Source organism: Oncorhynchus gorbuscha, linkage group LG02 (genome assembly GCF_021184085.1).
Source record: "Oncorhynchus gorbuscha isolate QuinsamMale2020 ecotype Even-year linkage group LG02, OgorEven_v1.0, whole genome shotgun sequence".
Classification (NCBI taxonomy): Eukaryota; Metazoa; Chordata; class Actinopteri; order Salmoniformes; family Salmonidae; genus Oncorhynchus; species Oncorhynchus gorbuscha.
Window position 1 is genome coordinate 66,571,892 of NC_060174.1, and position 20,782 is coordinate 66,592,673.

Consider the following 20,782-nt stretch of genomic DNA (forward strand, 5'->3'; position numbering starts at 1 on the left):
AATTACTTCCTGGATTGGATAGCTGTATTTAACCCCGCCTTCTTTCCAAGTAACGTTCAGTTAACCCCTTGATGCTAGACCCTAATGTGTACACATACTGTATGCCTATAAACATACAATATTCTTTATCTGATGCGTAAAAAATATACAAATACATTCAATAAGAATTTACAAAAGTGTTCCAGATTTTATGGAACAGTTTCCCCTGTCAAGTAAGAGAGAGGCAAACACCCTTGAGGTTTTAAAAATGTAATTTGAGATAGAAACCAATGTATGTTCAAATAAATAAAGTTTAGAATTATTATTTCAGTTGACAATTAGAGACACTTTAATTTAGTGGACCTATGTTGGGTGTAGCCATAGGGTGTGTCTTTCGCAGTATCCTCAGCAATCGGCGTATTCGGTAATCTGTGCTGTTTAAATCTTGTTGCGGACAAGGCAGCATTGTGCATTGTCCAGAAACATACATGTCTTTTCCATACATTTTTTAAATCAACATCAATCACTTTTGCATGGGGAAGACAGAATCCTAGTAATTACTTCACGTGCTTAATAACGTCACTTTTGTTTTGAGCCGATTTCGCCATAGGCTTTGAAAACGGAGCAGCTGGCTCATGCCCGGGCGAGATGATTATGATTATTCTTCAATGTACAATGTCCTAGGAACAATCTTACAAACAAGATAAGAGAGGAAGTAAGAGGTGGTGTTTGCAAGATTGCTCATATGACATTGTACATTGAAGAATAATCATAATCATCTCGCCCGGGCACATGCGTAGCCTTGTTCAGAATCGGCTGAAAGTTGAATGCTTTCGATTTGGAACCGGGTTGCCTCCCGGGCAAATCCGAATTTTGAATCTTGATCCACAAACATTTGGAGGGCCCTTGGGCTCAGAGTCACATCTCTTTTTATTATTATAATAATTTATTTGTATTTTATTTAAACTTTATTTCACTAGGCAAGTCAGTTAAGAACAAATTATTATTTACAATGACGGCCTACACCGGGCATACCTGGACCGACCAAAACCTGGGCCAATTGTGCACACCTTATGGGACTCCCAATAATGGCCAGTTGTGAAACAGCCTGCCACACATCTATCAAAATGGCCCTGATCTTACATTTGTCCTCACCTCTACCCAGTGGAACATTAATATCAATTTTTATCTTGTTTAAAGCTTTTTTGGCCATCCGGTCTACAATTTAATTCACTTCCACACACAAATGGACTGGGACCCAGTAGAATCTTACTACTACACCCATTCTCTCAATTCTCCATAATAACATGAATTCCTCCAATAGTAGGTCACTCCTATTAGATTTGCCAGCTGATACAATATTCAATACAGACAGGGAATCTGAGCATGTTATAATTCTGACAGGTTGAACATCCTCAATCCAGTCACTTTACCTCTACCTACATGTACATATTACCTCAATTACCTCGACTAACCTGTACCCACACACATTGACTCTGTACCGGTACCCCCTGTATACAGCCCCACTACTGTTATTCTATTGTTGCTCCTTAGTAGTTGCTCTCAAATCAAAATCAAATAATTATCTCCAACAGTTCAACTGAGTATACTGACAGTTAATTTGTTAGTCTTCTATATATCTCCACATCAAATTCAGGAATGTAAATCCTTGCTCTGGTGTGAAAAACTGTAAAAATGCTTTAAAACTTCTTCCAATGTAATTGTAAACCAGTTTCCCTATATCACTGACTTCTGACAAATCTTTTACTTTCTTTACCAAGGTTAGATCAACAACAGGATCTGGGACTAACTATGGAGGAACATCCCTTATCACCACAGAGGGGCCAACCTCCAATTCCCTCAAACTACTCTCATCAGCAAGCTTTCCAACTGTCCAACCAAAACCACTGCCTAGTCTAATAGTATATTCCCTACAGTCATCTAGAACAATAGCAGTGGGATGATCAACCTCACAGCCTTTCAGCCTAACCCAATAAGCTAATGACAGTTTATTTCGCTGTATATCCAAAGGAATCTCACCTACAGTACCTCTACTAATAAGGCAACTGCTCGGCATCCGACCGTAAGGCACTACAGAGGGTAGTGCGTAAGGCCAAGTACATCACCGTGGCCAAGCTTCCTGCCATCTAGGACCTCTATACTAGGCGATGTCAGAGGAAGGCCCCAAAAAATTGTCAAAGACTCCAGTCACCTAAGTTATAGACTGTTTTCTCTGTTACCGCATGGCAAGCGGTACCGGAGCGCCAAGTCTAGGTCCAAAAGGCCCCTTAACAGCTTCTACCTCCAAACCATAAGTCTGCTGTACAATTAATCAAATGGCTACCAGGACTATTTGTATTGACGACCCCCCCCCATTGTTTTTACACTGCTGCTACCTGCTGTTTATTATCTATGCATAGTCACTTTACCCCTACCTACATGTACAAATTCTCTCGACTAACCTGTACCCCCGCACAGTGACTCGGTACCGGTACCCCCTGTATATAGCCTTGATATTGTTATTTTACTGTGTTACTTTTAACAAATTTTTACTTAAGTATTTGCTAAAACTTTCTTGAAATGCACTGTTGGGTAAGGGCTTATAAGTAGTCATTTCACGGTAAGGTCTACTACCTGTTGTATTTGGCGCATGTGACAAATACAATTTGATTTGATACAGATGTTGATTTAAATGAACCAATACATATCCTTAAAGCTATATACTCAATTCTGTCCAGCCTCTGAAGCCAAGTCTTCCTCGCTGTTCCAAAAACTATACACCCATCATCAATTGGCGTCCTGATCCGAGCTCTATAAATATCCATCAATGATTGTCTGTCAGCACCAGAGAGTGCATAATATTCACCACCTTCTTACACTTTGTTTCAACATTTATGGCATGATCTTTCCATGTATATCGCTCATTGAACCAAAGACCCAAATATTTGTACTTAAAAGCCCTCCTCATAGACTGTCCATAATGAAACAACTGTATATTTTCAGCAACTTTCTTCTTTGAGAAGAACATACAGCAAGACCTGACCATTTAAAACCCCAGTCAATCGACCATCTTTCAACATCCTCTATAGCTTGTTGAATATATTTGGTCACGAGAGACTTTCCTTCCCCTCTTCCAAATAGCTACTTCTTCAGCATATAGAGAAGCCCCAATGCCCCTACCTACATTCGAAAATGCATTGTTAATCATAATATTGGAGAAAATAGGACTGATAGCACTGCCTTGAGGAATACCATTGTCAACTCCGTAGGCATCAGATATATAGAAAAATGGCATAGATACCCATTTTAACTTGAAAAGATTGATTAAATAAGAAGTCCAAAATCCAGTTATATAATCTCCCACCAATACCAAGTCTTTTTATCTTAATCAGTAGGCTCTCTCCATATAGTGTCATATGCCTTTTCAATGACAAAAAAGATATTAACCATTACTTCTTTCATGACCAGAGTTTTTTCAACTTCATTGCTCACCTTTACTAATGCATCCAAAGTAGATCTATCTACCTTTACAGAATCCACTTCGACATTGACTCAATAAACCTCTATGTTCCAGGAAATAGGACAATCTGTTAACTATCATCTTTTCCATCAGTTTACACAAGTTAGAAGTTAGTGCTTTTGGTCTGTAACTATCAGCACATGAAGGGTCCTTACCAGGCTTTTCGAATGGTAGTATTACTGCACGTTTCCAACCAGAAGGTAATTATTATTTAATTTTTGATTGAACTTTTAATTAACTAGGTCATTCAGTTAAGAACAAATTCTTATTTACAATGCCGGTCTACTTCGGCCAAACACGGACAATGCTGAGCCAATTGTGCGCCACCCTATGGGACTCCCAATCACGTTCGGTTGTGATACAGCCTGGATAGATATAACCCCCTCACTTCAAATGGTATTAAATAATCCCAGGAGAACATACATAACCTCATCAGGTATATGGTTAAACATTACATAACACAACTGATTATGATCTTGGGCTGTATATCGACAGTATCCATTTTCATCAAATCAAATGTTATTGGTCACATGCGCCGAATACAACAGGTGTAGAACTTACCGTGAAATGCTTACTTACAAACTATTAACCAACAATGCAGTTCAAGAAATAGAGTTTAAAAAATATTTACTAAATAAACAAAAGTTTTAAAAAATCGAATCAATCATAAAGTAACAAGAAAATGTACATAACAATAATGAGGCTATATACAGGGGGTACCGGTACCGAGTCACTGTGCGGGGGTAAAGGTTAGTCATGTTAATTTGTAAAGGGACTATGCATAGATAATAAACAGCAAGTAGCAGCAGTGTAAAAAAGGGAGGGTTTGGACCTAGACCTGGTGCTCCGGTAACGCTTGCCGTGCGGTAGCAGAGAGAACAGTCTATGACTTGGGTGACTGGAGTCTGATTTTTTTTGTTTATAGGTCCTGGATGTCAGAAAGCTTGGCCCCAGTGATGTATTGGGCCGTACTCACTACCCTCTGTAGCGCCTTGTGGTTAGATGCCGAGCAGTTACCATACCAGGCGGTAATGCAACCGGTCAGGATGCTCTCGATGGTGGAGCTGTAGAACTTTTTGAGGATCTGAGGACCTAGGCCAAATCTTTTCAGTATCCTGTGGGAGAAAAGGTGTTGTCGTGCCCTTTTGAACACTGTCTTGGTGTGTTTGGACCATGATAGTTTGTTGGTGATGTGGACACCAATGAACTTGATGTACACATTAACATGAGCATGTAAAATCTCACTTGCATTGCCTTATATACTTTGTCCAAATAACCCCACTTTGTACCCTAGCTAAAGTCTTCCCCAACAAGTCTGCTTTTTTTTCAATCAATTACGGCCATTTTTTTACCCACAAACCCAGGCGAGATTAATCAAACCCCCTCATTATTAGTGCGTGCACGCCCTCTAGTGGTTTTAATTTTTCTTCACAGTTGAAGTGACCCAGGAAATTTCATAGGAGGACATATCATCTGATATCACTCCATGTCTGCACTCCCCTCCCTGAAGCTTGTGCTTTCCCACCTGTCCACGAAGAGAACCTACAGGAGATGGATAATCCATCCAATGGACTTGTAGGGTTCATGCAGCAATGGCTTTTATTTTTTACAAGAATATACTTTTTGGCTAAGAACTTGCATATCATTTGCACTGAACATTAAGTAGCTAGGATTAGAGAATGCAACCAAGATGTAAAGGTAAATGTGCCACCCTGTCTTGACCTAATCTGTGCTTTGGTTTTACCAACAAAAGCCTGATGTTTTAGTCTGATCTAATACTGGCTCCCTCCCAGTGAACATAAAAGACAATGTATATACAGACAGAAAAAAGCCCCACCCACACTCTGGGGTGGGCGGTAGTGATGTGCAGTTACTTGCTGTACTTTGGGCTTCAAAACACTAAAAAGTTTCCCCTCTATGGATGCTGGTGTCAGTATGATTCACCAAAATGTTTATGCAAATTAAAAACTTCTAATGGAGTGCACAGAGAAAATAATGAAGTTCTGATTTCTTGAAAAGATTATGAGATCACAGGAGGTCAACTTCGCCCCCACCCATCACACTCTCGCTGTTGTAAAAAGTTTTTTTTTTATGTCAACACATACAATCCATACTTGGAAATGTCCAGTAATATCAAAGGCATAAACATTTGTAATAAGTGTCTTTAATTTTATTTTGTATTATTAAACTTTATCTACTTACTACTTTGTAGCTACTTTGCAACTACTTAGCATGTTAGCTAACCCTTTCCCTAACCCTTAGCCCTAGGGTTCTGAAACTCTTTGGGCCACGGACCCCTTTTGTGATAGCAAATTGATCAGTAATCAGAACACAGCGCGAGTGAGATAATAAATTGCATACAAGGAGTTTTACCATGACTTCGTGTACAAGGCCGGAAGTAACAAATCTCGGTTTCTTGGAAGGAACAATTTAAAGGTTCAGCTCTTGGCATTGGAGAGAGAAAAAAAAACAGTTTAAGCTCATTTCCTGCTATTCTTACATTGGTAAAAAGTTTATGTTAAGATATCCTTCCCATCAATACTGTCCCAGCATCAACCGTTAGGGCCAGTTCTATGACTGTCTGGCAAATGTGTTACGAGCCTGTTATCTTGTGGTCATCACACAACACCTGTACTGAACTTTCAAGAATAAAGTCGTAACAAGTCTGATAATTCTCTGAACCTTTCAGAAAAAGTTGTGATCTTAATAACCTTAATTGTTTTGTTTTTTAACAGATTCTTCTGAAAGTCTGTAAAAATGTAAATGTGAATATGAAATGTATTCATGAAATAAAAATGCTCCTTTACTGTCTTTTGTTCTTAGAGGAATGTACATCACCCTGGTCATATGGCCTAATCCTTGTTTATTATTTTCATGGCCAGTAGCAAGAGAGAGGACGAAAAACAACACAACTAAAACTTTCACTAACATGATCTATTGTCTGTAACAAAGAACATAGTCACTACTGTTGTATTCTGTTCTTATGGGAAAAAAAGACAACAGAACATTTGCAAAAAGCACAAAAATCTGAAGTCATAATACACAATCCATTGACAATGTCAAATGAAACACTGTTCTCTCTTATCTTGACACTAAATATTAACCCAGTAAGTATTATGAAGCAATATGATGAAGCAAGTACTAATCCAACTGCTACTGTTTAAAAGAAAATGTGGTTATTAAACTCCCTGCTAATAAAGTTCATAATGACACACAAGTTATGTAAATATTGAGCGTAAGTGCGTCAAAGAGCTACAAGAATTGGCTGTGGGGACATACCCTAAAAGCTGACGAATTCATAATTCCCATCCAGGTGCCGGGAGAGACCCAGGGGAAATTTGATCGAGTGTGACATTACTAAACCATAGTCACTGTCCCCTCCACTGTCACACAACTTTTCAAGGCAACCCAGAGGAACCTGTCCTCTCAGACAACACAAACATAGGGCAACTCAATGTTTAAACGACTCTCTTCTGCAACCGAGGAAGTAACCTTTTTCTTCTTAGAATTCGGGGTCTACTGAAGCAGGAAGGATGTGGAGCAATAGGCAGTGCTGCAGAGAGGCACCAAACGAGAGATTCAGGTGGAGACAGGTCCACACAAACCAGCGGGTAGGTCTATGAAGAAATAGTTTCATCTTGAATGTTCATACAGTTTTAATGGTGAAATAATATTCATAAAATAACAAGCTGCAGGAGAATACATGTATTGCAGCCTCTTGTATAGTTTAAGTCTTTAAAAAGCAACTATTGGCTGTTTCACATATCTAGCGGTTGAAAAGGAATCATCATGAAAGTAGATTTTAGATTCTATATAGTTGGAATAAAATGTAGCTAATTTGTATAAAGATGAAAAGATAAGATTCTGACCCTACATTCATTAAATATGGAAGTAAAGGTTGTGCCATTAACATTAAAAGTCAGATTTGGTAAATGTGACATGTTAACATTAACCATCCAATGAACATAGACATCACCCATCCTTAATGAACATAGACATCACCCATCTTTAATGAACAGGACATTTCCTTGTGAGAAATGAATGTGTGAATGAATGTTGTAAAGGTAGTGTGGACACTCTTTGGAAATAAATATGTCAACTCTGTGAATGATAACTGGGGCATGGCGCTCCTTTCTCCGTCCTACAAATATATAGACACTTTCACTTTAAAACAGCATGTAAAACACAGCATGTGAGATTGGGCTTCTGACAAACCTTGCTGCAATGATATGTACTGTAACTCAAAGTTAATGGAGATGTACAACTGGATTACATTTTAATAAAGAATATATTATTGTATCTTTTCCAAGTGTTTATTGGGCTCAATAATTGGTTGTTTGTAATCAATAAGGCAAACGTTTGCCTTTAAATTGCCAGGTTAGCATGGTTAAAATATATGCATTGCCATCTATTTTTATTAAAGAGAATGGTTAGATTTTCACAGCTCAAAGATTGGAAATATTTCAATTGCCATTGAGCTGCAGGCGCCTTCAAGACGGATCTGAACTCTCAACATGGGTCACTAACAACAAGATGTCCATGGCTCACCCAGTACTCAGTGTAAGGTCTGTGTGATCAAAGTACAGCTACATCTGATTACTGGGTTAGTAATGACATTATAAGCTGCATGTGCCCAAACTGAGCACATCAATAGGTATGGGGACCATTATGCCAACTGTATTCTTGTTTAATAAAACACACATTTGACTAAGTACAGTGTTGGTTATTATTTATTGGGGTCTGCTAGACTTGTGTGATGAAGGGACAGAGATGAGAAGAGGAAGCCACTTTAGACTATTGAGATGCAGCCTTTCTTAGCCAAAAAACACTGTCTCCTCTGCTCTACTTTCACTTGGAACATTTCCATTCTTTCTCACTTGGATACATTCAAAATAACAAAAACACAAAAGTATATTAGTTGTCTTAACACTTTAATCAAGTTTTCAAACCAGGGTGTCCAACTTGGAAGAAAGCTTGGAGTGAGATTTTACCCAGATGGCATCTGGATTTTGGGGGAATTAAATTTATGATATACTAATATTTTTGCAAACATACTTTTTAGGTGGTTTGACACTTTACTCAGACAGTAATGAAATTCGATGGGGAGACAGGCAAATGGGAGAAACAGTGGGATGGTCAGTGGGAATGCTCTGCACAGGACATACTCATTAATGGTTGATGGCAGGGGTTAACCAATCATAGATTGCAGTCTCCTTGTCCATAGACTGCTTTCAAGGTAATGACACAAACATTTTGTCTTTTGTAATTTTGGTGAACTATCTTTTTAAAAATAGGCCTGGAAGAAAATCCCGCTGGCTCTCCAGGAGGGTTGGCCACCCCTGAGCTATTTCTCAAGTGATGGGTATTTGAAAATGTTCTTGTAAAAACAATACATTTCTCAAAAACAAATCACTCAACCTTCTATCACTCAATCTAATCAATATTCTAGTGGTTTATGCTTACTCGTTGAAGATCCTTGCCATCATCTTACTTTACATAGAAAAAATATGATGCGTTGTGAGTCACCCTAACATCCCCTGCCTAGCATGTGCACAGAGCTAAAATGTAAAAAAATATATTCTAGGCCTGGAGCATTTAATATCCAATGCTTATTTGTAGGAATTATTCAAAACTGCAAAACTACATAGCCTCAAATAATTCATTTTCAAATATCAGATTCCAAATCTACGATAACACTGCCAAAATTGGGAAGAAGAGGGATAATAAAATACTGTTCGTGTGGGGAATAACAGTAGTGTTCTTGCTGACAAGCACATTAACTACCCTTTATTTTAGCCCAATGTTAAGAATGAGAATTGTTCAACTGATCAGACTAAATAAAGTAAATTGATAATAAAATATCCTGAAGACAAGATTCCACTACAATAAACCAAATGCAACCTTAAAGGTCCTCAATGATGTCACCATTGCCCTTGATTCTAAGTAAGATTGTGCTGCTATTTTTATTGACTTGGCCAAAGCGTTTGATACGGTAGACCATTCCATTCTTGTGGGCCGGCTAAGGAGTATTGGTGCCTATTCGAGGTCTTTGGCCTGGTTTGCTAACTACCTCTCTCAAAGAGTGCAGTGTATAAAGTCAGAAAATCTGCTGTCTCAGCCACTGCCTGTCACCAAGGGAGTATCCCAAGGCTCAATCCTTGGCCCCACGCTCTTCTCAATTTACATCAACAACATAGCTCAGGCAGTAGGAAGCTCCCTCATCCATTTATATCCAGACGACACAGTCTTATACTCAGCTGGCCCCTCCCGGATTGTGTTAAATGCTCTACAACAAAGCTTTCTTAGTGTCCAACAAGCTTTCTCTACCCTTAACCTTGTTCTGAACATTCACCTCCCAGATAGCTGTGCCCCCAAGCCCGGCCAGTAAGGAGTGAAATGACGTAAGCAACCCGAGCTCTCTCTCTAGGTGTGGGGTTGGAGAGAACACAATCTCACACTGGAAAGGAGCCACTCAGTGGGCTGCCCGGAGTAGCAAGGTGGGTTATTAACTCCAAAACAAAGGTAATGTGGTTTGGTAAGAATAATGCCCCTCTTCCCACAGGTGATATTACTACCTCTGAGGGTTTAGAGCTTGAGGTAGTCACCTCATACAAGTACTTGGGAGTATGGCTAGACGGTGCACTGTCCTCTCAGCAAATAAACTCAGCAGAGAACCTTGCTCTCCATTCAGCTCCACTCTAATCTTGAGGGGCGTTACTTTAAAATGCAAATCCTTACATTGCTAGACTGCAAGATAGGACAATGATAGAGATTCCGTGCTTGATGTTAAATTGCAGTCTCAGTTGCTCCTATTTCAAAATGATTTGGAGCACAGTTGAAAAGTTAACATACTAAATACAATGGATTGATTAGAAAAATAAAATCCGTACTTTACCATGCGTGAGATATAAGAGGTGGGCGTGTGAAGAAAGTCAATATGTGTAGTGCTAGGTCAAAAAAAAAAAAACGTACACCCAGGGTCCCACGACCGAGTTTGGGAAACCTTCAATTGAGCTATGGTCTAATGAACACCAGAAAGGTAGGATGTGTGTAGTGAGATATAAGAGGTGGGCGTGTGAAGAAAGTCAATATGTGTAGTGCTAGGTCAAAAAAAAAAAAAACGTACACCCAGGGTCCCACGACCGAGTTTGGGAAACCTTCAATTGAGCTATGGTCTAATGAACACCAGAAAGGTAGGATGTGTGTAAAGGCCCTATTCATCGAAATGGTACGGGACAATTTTGTGATGTAACACGTGACATGTCGGATGGGCTGGGTTACAACCAAATGTATTGAGAAACATGGCAGAGAAGAATAAAGGTGAGAAACAAGTTAGCAATATCAATATTTTAAATTTATTGCCATCGCTACCTATATCACAAAATGTAGTCATTAATCTGAGTAAAGAGGTCAAATACCATCAAACAAATGCAGTTACGCTAATGCACATGAACACGGTTGTCCTTCGGAAGGTTAGCTAGCTGAGGTAGAATGTGTAACGTTTTATGCTAACAATCGCAGTTAGCTAGCAAACGGATAGTCGAAATGCGGACCAGCGTCCTTCGTTTGCTAGTCCCCACGCCTGCTATTCAGAGTGGGAGTGCTACGTATTTTGTCAAATGAGATTTTTACTAACTCCATGTTGCTAGCTAGGTTCCAGTGGCCTGGGTGTGTTGGTTGGTAGCTAGCTTTGGTAGGCTAACTACTGAACTAGCTAGCTACAACATTTTACATACTACGACAAACATTGGGCTAGTTCAATCACTTCGAAAATGTATTACCCCTTAGCTGTTATGACATTACAGTATGTCTGACTGTTTACTGACAACTGCGGAGGTCTCATGGGGGGCTAGTGTGAAGGAAGGCCATGTTATAGGACCCCACCTACTTGTTTTACACTGAACCAAAATATTAACGAAACATGCAACAATTTAAAAGATTTGACTGAGTTACAGTTAATAAGAAATCAGTCAATTGAAATAAATACATTTGGCCCTGATCTATGGATTTCATATTACTGGGAATACAGATATGCAAATGTTGGTCACAGATAATTAAAAAAAATTAAGGTAGGGTCATCGATCAGAAAACCAGTCAGTATCTGGTGTGATCACAATTTGCCTCATGCAGGGTGACATCTCCTTCGCTTAGAGATGATCAGGCTGTTAATTGTGGCCTGTGGAATGGTGTCCCACTCCCCTTCAATGGCTGAGCGAGGTTGCTGGATATTGGGGGGAACAGGAACACGCTGTGGTACGCGTCTAACCAGAGCATCTCAAACATGCTCAATGGGTGACATGTATGCAGTCCATTAAAACCTGTCATTTCCAGCTTCCAGGAATTGTGTACAGATCCTTGCGACATGAGGTTGTGCATTATCACGCTGAAACATGAGGTGATGGCGGTGGATGAATGGCACGACAATAGGCCTCAGGATCTCGTCACTGTATTTCTGCATTCAAATTGCCATTGGTTTTAAATGCAATTTGTGTTCGTTGTCAGTCATTTATGCCTGCCAATACCATGACCCCACTGCTGCCATTGGGTACTCTGTTCACAAACCACAAACCACTCACCCACATAACAGAAAACATCTGCCCGGTATAGTTGAAACTGGGATTAATTTGTGAAGAACACACTTCTCAGCGTGATAGTGGTCATCGAAGGTGAGAATATGTGCTTCACTGAGATGGTTTGTGCAGAAGTTCTTTGGTTGTGCAAACCCAGTTTCATTAGCTGTCCAGGTGGCTGGTCTCAGACCATCCCGTAGGTGAAGAAGCCCGATGTTTAGGCCCTGGGCTGGTGTGGTTGCAAGTGGTCTGCAGTTGTGAGGCTGGTTGGACGTACTGCAACATTTTTAAAATTATGTTGGAGGTGGCTTATGGTATAGAAATGAATGTTAAATTCTCTGGCAACAGCGCTGGTGGACATTCCTGCTGTCAGCATGCCAATTGCATGCTCCATCAAAACTTGAGACATCTGTGGTGTTCTGACGACACCTGCACATTTTAGTGCCTTTTTATTGTCCCCAGCACAAGGTAATCATGTTTAATCAGCTTCTTGACATGCCACACCTGTCAGGGGGATGGATTATCTGGGCAAAGGAGACATGCTCACTAACAGGGATGTAAACAAATTTTGTGCACAAAATTTGAGAGAAATAAGCTTTCTGTGCATATGGAACAGCTTGTGGATCTTTTATTTCAGCTCATGAAACATGGGACCAACACTTTACATGTTGCATTTTTTAATATATTTTGTTTTGAATCTTCTAGTATCACTGATAATGCCAAGGAGGGGGGGAAAGGGATACTATTTGAAACTATTAACAGGACAATTCCATAAAACTGAATGAAAGGGTTACACTGTTTTGCAGGATATGTCAAAGATTTGCTGTCCGCCAGGCCAGTGTGTGTGTTCTTGACCCAGACAAAGCTGGGTCAAGCATTAGCTCTACTGAGCTAATCACAAGTCTGTCTGACTGAATGAGAAATCGACACCCATTAGATGTCTTTGGGCTGGTCTGTTTTAGGCTTGTACTTAATGCAGCTTTTCCCATTCTTGGTCCTCTAGGCTCCAAGAGGTGCATGTATAATTTTTTAAAACTTAACATAGCGGCTTCAAATGATCAAATTTGTTTATTTTTTACATTTATTTTACCCCTTTTTCTCCCCAATTACGTGGTATCCAATTGTTTTAGTAGCTACTATCTTGTCTCATCGCTACAACTCCCGTATGGGCTCGGGAGAGACAAAGGTTGAAAGTCATGCGTCCTCTGATACACAACCCAACCAAGCCACACAGCGCCATCCAACCGGAAGCCAGCCGCACCAATGTGTCGGAGGAAACACCGTGCACCTGGCAACCTTGGTTAGCGCACCCGGCCCGCCACAGGAGTCGCTGGTGCGCGATGAGACAATGATTTCCCTACCGGCCAAACCCTCTCTAACCCGGACGACGCTAGGCCAATTGTGGTGCATTGCCCCACGGACCTCCCGGTCGCTGCGGTACAGCGCCCTTAACCACTGCGCCACCCGGGAGGCCCCAAATGATCAAAGTTTGACGAGTAGTCGATCATTTGAATCAGCTAGGTCAAAAACCAAAACCAAAAATATACCAATTCCATGGCACATGGTTCATGAACTGATACACAAAACAACGCTGGATTCAAAACTTAGTTTTTCATTTAAAATTATTATACAAAATTCTTGCAACCAATAGAATGCTCAGCAGATTTTGCTGCAACTAGACAGAATCATTACATCACTTGTTTTGGTACTGCAGGTATGTAGCTTGTTTTTGAATAATTGCAACATTTACCTGGAGCTAACTCTGTAAATAGCACTGCTGGGTGATTTGAAAAGTCAGTAAATCGAAAAATAGTATAATACTCTTAGCAAACATTTGCTTCTTTAATTTGCAATCTGTAGACTATGTCAATAGAAAGGTTCAGAACTTTGGTGAAATAGCACAGTTAAATGTATATAGCAAATAGAAATCGAAACTGGATGGTGGGACTAAAAATAACAAAAGATAACTCATGTAAAATGTCTGTAAAATGTATGTATAAACTGGGAGTATATGTGGGGATTGGAAATTATGCAGATCTACCCCCTAAAACAACCACCTAACTTAACTGTCTGGCATCCGACGTGGCGTAAGATACACAATGCACACATTATTTCTACTGTTGAGGCCATCCAACATGCATTTCAGTGTCTTGCAAGGTCATGTGAGCCAAGGACGATTAAGCGTATGACACATTTTTAATTATGACTTGCTCTTCTAGATAAGAGTGAGGAGACCTTTGAAGTCATGGACGTAGTAGAGTATGCCAAGAAACGGAGATGGTGGAACAAAATATTTGGCGAGAACTCTGGGCCCGTAGCAGAGAAGTATAATGTTGCCACCCAGCTTGCCATTGGTGGAGTGTCTGGCTGGTGAGTCGATCAGTCCTGAATGTGTTAATATTAAACAGAACTAAGCCATGAGAATCTGGTGGTGCAATTTAACCAGTTAAATTACTTGGCAGTTCTCTGTTTGACTGCTGTGTTTCTTCTTAGGTGTGCAGGGTATTTATTCCAGAAAGTTGGGAAGCTGGCAGCTTCGGCAGTGGGTGGAGGCTTCTTTTTCCTTCAGGTAGGGTTCGACTTCTTTACGTCAATTTATTTTCTTGTTTTGATAATCCTTAGTTCTAAATGACACCTGACCAATTTTATTGAGCCACATTTAACACAGATTCTGACACTGTGTTATGACCATAGACTATGTCCGAAATCTGGCTTGCCTACTACTTATTTAAACTGCATACTGTGTACTAATCATACTACATACTATTTAGAATGTACTGTTTAGAAAAATAAAAAGCAGTAAGTAGCTAATATTAGCACACTAGGCTCAACTTACTGAGAATGCAACATCTAATGCACAGTTGCGGTGATTCCTACCATTCGTTAATTTTGGTACAGCGTGTCCCCGTAGCTGTTTATCAGCTGTTGTCAAACTCACACACAGGTTTGACAACACACTCAAAGATGAATCTCTGGCCTCCTGAGGGGCACAGCATTCTAAAGCACTGCATCGCAATCCCAGGCTGTGTAACAGCCGGCCATGACCGGGATACCCATGAGGTGGCGCACAATTGGCCCAGCGTCGTCCGGGTTAGGGGAGGATTTGACCGGCTGGGATTTCCTTGTCCCATCGGGCTCTAGCTACTCCTTGTGTCGGCCGGGCGCCTGCAAGCACCCTTGGGTCGCCAGCTGTACAGTGTTTACTCCGACACATTGGTGCGGCTGGCTTCTGGGTTAAGCGAGCAGTGTGTCAAGAAGCAGTGCGGCTTTGGCAGGATCGTGTTTCAGAGGACACATGGCTCTCGACATTTGCCTCCCCCGAGTCCGTAGGGGAGTTGCAGCGATGGGACAAGCCTGTAACTACCAATTTGGATATCACTGAAAAGGGGGAGGTAAGAGTAAGAGTACAAGAAACAGAATAACAAAAATACTATTCTCTTCCTCAAGTGTACAGTGAATTCTACTAGATGAAAATACAAAATGAGTATGACATCCTGGCATTTAAAGCATCCAACATTTTAGAATGTCACAAACGACTATGGACATTTATGGAATGTAATACATGGAGGATATCAATAGCCCTTTGTATGGAACATATGGGATGACAAATACACTGATAGAAATGAGTTTGCCCTAATTATTTCTCAATGCAACCTTTGCCTAAGTACTTAGCATTAGGAAAGTGTAAAATGTGCTGTCAAAAGCTTTAATAGTATTTTTCACTGTTAAAATGCAATATGTTGTTGCAAGCTAAATGTATCATTCTGGGAGAAGTAATCAAGTGAATTGTCTTTTAGAATGATTTTGTTTGTAAGGGCTTTGTGTGCGTGAGCATTGCAAAATAAATCTACACATGCCAATAATTTCATCCAAACTGCTTGCGCGCGTCAACGAGCATCTGCGTAGCCAGGCACTAAAACAGAACTTGGTTCTATTTTTGATGCTTGAAACGCTGCAAGTCCCGCCTCTCCAATCTCCTCATTGGTTTTTAGGACCATATACTAGAGGTCAACCGATTATGATTTTTCAACGGCGATACTGATTATTGGAGGACCAACAAAAGCCAATACCGATTAATCGGCCGATTTAAAATATATATATATTTGTAATAACAATTACAACAATACTGAATGAACACTTATTTTAACTTAATATAATACATCAATTAAATCAATTTAGCCTCAAATTAATAATGCAAATACACTGTTGGAGAAGAAATTAAAAGTGCAATATGTGCCATGTAAAAAAGCTAACGTTTAAGTTCCTTGCTCAGAACATGAGAACATATGAAAGCTGGTGGTACCTTTTTAACATGAATCTTCAATATTCCCAGAAATTTTAGGTTGTAGTTAGAGGAATTATAGGACTATTTCTAGCTCTATATACCTTTTGACTATTGGATGTTTTTATAGGCACTATAGTATTGCCAGCCTAATCTCAGGAGTTGATAGGCTTGAAGTCATAAACAGCGCTGTGCTTCAAGCATTGCTAAGAGCTGCTGGCAAACACAGGAAAGTGCTGTTTGAATGAACGCTTATGAGCCTGCTGCTGCCTACTACCGCTCAGACTGCTCTATCAAATATCAAATCATAGACTTAAATATAATATAATAAACACACAGAAATATGAGTCTTAGGTCATTAATATGGTAAAATCCGGAAACTATCATTTCGAAAACAAGTTTATTCTTTCAGTGAAATACGGAACCGTTCCGTATTTTATCAAATGGCTGGCATTACATAAGTCTAAATACTGCTGTTACATTGCACAACCTTCAATGTTGTCATCATTACATCAAATTCAGGCAAATTAATTACGGTCTTTGTTAGGAAGAAATGGTTTTCACACAGTTCGCAACGAGCCAGGCGGCCCAAACTGCTGCATATACCCTGACTCTGCTTGCACAGAACGCAAGAGAAGTGACAATTTCCCTAGTTAATATTACCTGCTAACATGAATTTATTTGAACTAAATATGCAGGTTTTAAAAAATATATACTTGTGTATTGATTTTAAGAAAGGCATTGTTTATGGTTAGGTTCATTTGTGCAACGACAGTGCTTTTTTCACAAATGTGCTTGTTAAATCATCACCCGTTTGGCGAAGTAGGCTGTGATTTGATGATAAAGCTAGTTAACTACACATGGTTGATGATATTACTAGTTTAACTAGTGATTATGTTAGGATTGATTGTTTTTTATAAGTTTAATGCTAGCTAGCAACTTACCTTGGCTCATTGCTGCACTCGTGTAACAGGTGGTCAGCCTGCCACGCAGTCTCCTTGTGGAGTGCAATGCAATCGGCCATAATCGGTTACCGAGTGTTATGAAAACTTGAACCGGCCCCAATTGATCTGCCATGCCGATTAATCGGTCGACCTCCAGCATATACCCAGGTGGGTGATTGGATGCTGAACTGAGGTCCACACTCCAGTCCAGTTGGTGATGGTAATGCACCTTAAAGTTGGTTTTCAACCGACATATACAGTTCAAAGAAGATGAAGACAAAAGAAGACTGAAGGAGGAAAGATTACAAGAATCTGTGGCTTAATTGCAGGAGTAGAGGACCTGGTGCATTTCAGATAAAATAACAGCCCAATGTTTATATCCCTGAAGAAATGATCTAGCTTGCTAGCTAAATGGCCAAGAATGTTTCATGTGTTTCGACCTGTCCCCAAATTAATATATGAGGTTTGTTTTGATATTTCAAACTGCGTGTCCTCATTGCGTCTGGTGTGGAAGGACAAAATGAACATGCACGCGGACACACCTGGTCTAGTCAACATTGCATTTATGCCTTGTATCATATACATGTTTTGGAATATTTGTTATCTGTATATTTTTTTTCTTGTTATTTTCATTGTCATTATTGTGGAGTCACTACAATGTTGTTAATCCATCCTCAGTTTTCTCCCATCACAACCATTTAAAATCGTTAATCAGTTTCCTTACTGTCCTGCAGCTCAGTTCAGAAGGACGACTGCATCTTTGTGTCTGGGTGGTTTTAATACATCATTCACATCATAATGATTAACTTGACCATGCTTAAAGATATAGTAAATGTTTGATTTAATATTGTAACCGATATACCAATCACTGAGGCTGTTGAAAGCTCCCTGGTCTTTGTAGTTGAATCTGTGCTTGAAATTCAATACTTGACTGAGGGACCTCACAGATGTATTTATGTATGTATTGGGGACAGAGACAAACATCATGTCATCCCCTATTATTTCTCAGAGTCCATATAACTTTTGTGATTAGTTAAGCCAAATGTGACTTCTGAACTAATTTAGGCTTGCCTAAACAAAGGGGTGAATACTGATGGAACAAATTCATTATTTAATTTGTAAACATTTGTAGAATTTTCTTTTCACTTTGACATTATGGCATATTTTGTGTAGATCAATGACAAAAACAAATACAATGAAATCTTTCAATCCCACTTTGTAATGCAACAAAATTGGAAAAAAGTTAACGGGGGTGCATACTTCATATAGGCACTGTATCTCTATGGTTATGATGACCAAGTCACATTGCCATTATTGGTGGGTGTGATTCATTTCCTTCTAGATTGCCAATCACACAGGATACATCAAAGTGGACTGGAAGAGGGTGGAGCGTGATGTAAACAATGCCAAGAAGCAGCTGAAGTTGAATGCAGAAAAGCCCACGAAGGAAGTCAGGACAAAAGTGGATGAGGTAAGGGGTTATCATGGTCTATTACAAAATGGTGGATGTTTCTTCTCTGATTCATGTTTTAATATGCTCAGTACTAAAATTATTTTGAAGTCATCCACACCTTCTTTTTTTTACTCCAGAGTATAAAAGAGAACAATGTTAAAGAACAATACTCTGCAAAACTTTATCTTCGATTTAAAGGTGCTTTTTCTTTTTTGTCTTACCAGGTGCAGACATTTGTGAAGAAGAATATTATCCTCACAGGAGGTTTTGCTGGGGGATTTCTGCTGGGCTTGGCCTCTTAAGAGCCTCTCATTTTGGTCTTTACTTAATATTTTGTCTCATACAAGGCTGAAAACAGCTTAAACCTAAGCAGCTATCTAGATATGTAAGTAGACTCCAATGATATCATATGTCAAGCAAATTCATAGGCTTGGTGGGTTTTTGGGCATGTGTCAATTTGAAAACAGCCTTTTAGATACTATGTCTGTGGTTAAAGTTTATGCATGGTCTATGCACATATGGCAGGAGCATTGTCTTTAATTTTTCTATGGGTTGTTTTGGTATGATACTTATTTGAGAGATTGTTCAGATCCACTTCAATAGTTTTATCTGTATGCATTCAGATGGAACTCAGGGTTCTCCCCAGGAATTTTTTTAAACAAGGTGTTTCTGCTGAGTATGGCTGGGGGGTGGCCCGGAGGGGTGTAGTGCCCCCCTTTGGACTCTGTTTATTTATTTATTTATGACGCACCTCTAACTGCCATTTCCTGCAATCTAGAGAAAAAATGGCCTATGATACATAGTGGAGCAGCGCCTTTAACATTCTTTGGGGAGAACCCTAGAACTGGAGCAAAGCCCTTTAACGTGTTTTGTAACATCCTTCATTTTCTAAGTTAAGATCAACAAGGTTGTTATGTGTTTAAATGTTACTTCAAACCGAAGGGTTTGAGTTAAAAGCATGTACATGTATGAGTAAATATTGTATGACAGGACTAGGCCACAGTAACGCAAGTTTGAATGGTATTTGAAGTTATATTCTTACCTGAAAATCAGTGACATTTCAAAGTATAACTCAAAGAAAATCATGGGTGCATATTAACCGCCCCCAATAGTATTGACTTATGCAGTGCAGGAGGTTTGCGTGTGAAGTATTTATTTGAGACCAAGGAGTGAGACGGCAAGACTGGACATATGATTTGGCTTTCATGTGTGTAAGTACAGGCTGTGCGCATCATCAAAAGCTAGGGTGTATTCATTATTTGTATTCTGTTGTAAAATGTAGTGCAACGTAACCTGTTTACTCCAAACGGAAAATGTTTTGCAGTGAAAACAAGTGTTCTTTCTGAAAAAATTCAGGTAGGTTCTGTTTGCTTCCTCGTAAATGTTTTTTGTTGCAGAGCTTTTTGCAATAGACAACATTTTACTACAATCAGGCTAATGAATACACCCTTGCCTAACAGCATACAAGGCTTCTGTTTCACAAACAACTATGGACAATTATGAATGTAATACATGGAAGATATCAATAGCCATTTGTATGGAACATATGGGATGACAAAAACACTGATAGAAATTAGTTTCCTCTAATTATTTCTCCAATGTTTGTTATTCTCCTCAATGCAACCCATGCCTAAGTACTTAGCATTAGGAAAGTGTAAAATGTGCTGTCAAAAGCTTTAATAGTATTTTTCATTGTTAAAATGCAATATTTTGTTACAAGCAAAATGTATCATTCTGGGAGAATTAATCAAGTGACTTGTCTTTTAGAATTATTTTGTTTGAGTTTTACTGACTGTGTCCTCCTAGGATAATTGACTGTCAATATAAACAACTCTATTACATTACAACACGGATGGGTAACTCCAGTCCTCGGGGCCTGAGTGGTGTCACACATTTACCCCGGCTTACACAACTGTGACACCAATCAACTAATCATGATCTTCAGTTAAAAATGTAATTAGTTTAATCAGCTGTGTTTGCTAGGAATGGGTTAAGTGTGTCAGCACTCTGGCCTCCAAAGACGGGTGTTGCCAA

At 39.5% G+C, this 20,782-nt stretch overlaps 1 protein-coding gene across 2 annotated transcripts; it reads left to right on the top strand.

The window, feature by feature from the left end:
- Positions 1 to 10,574: 10,574 nt before the first annotated feature.
- LOC124007833 (FUN14 domain-containing protein 1A-like) lies at positions 10,575 to 20,514 on the top strand. Of its 2 annotated transcripts, none has more exons than XM_046318617.1 (5): positions 10,575 to 10,692; positions 14,289 to 14,439; positions 14,563 to 14,638; positions 18,638 to 18,766; positions 18,973 to 20,514. In XM_046318617.1, exons 1-5 carry the CDS (start codon positions 10,590 to 10,592, stop codon positions 19,048 to 19,050), a joined length of 537 nt encoding a protein of 178 aa, XP_046174573.1. In that variant the 5' UTR covers positions 10,575 to 10,589; the 3' UTR covers positions 19,051 to 20,514. The 2 variants fall into 2 exon arrangements, with proteins under 2 accessions (XP_046174573.1, XP_046174578.1); XM_046318622.1 differs by having other exon boundaries at positions 10,686 to 10,819.
- The last annotated feature ends 268 nt before the right edge of the window (positions 20,515 to 20,782 follow it).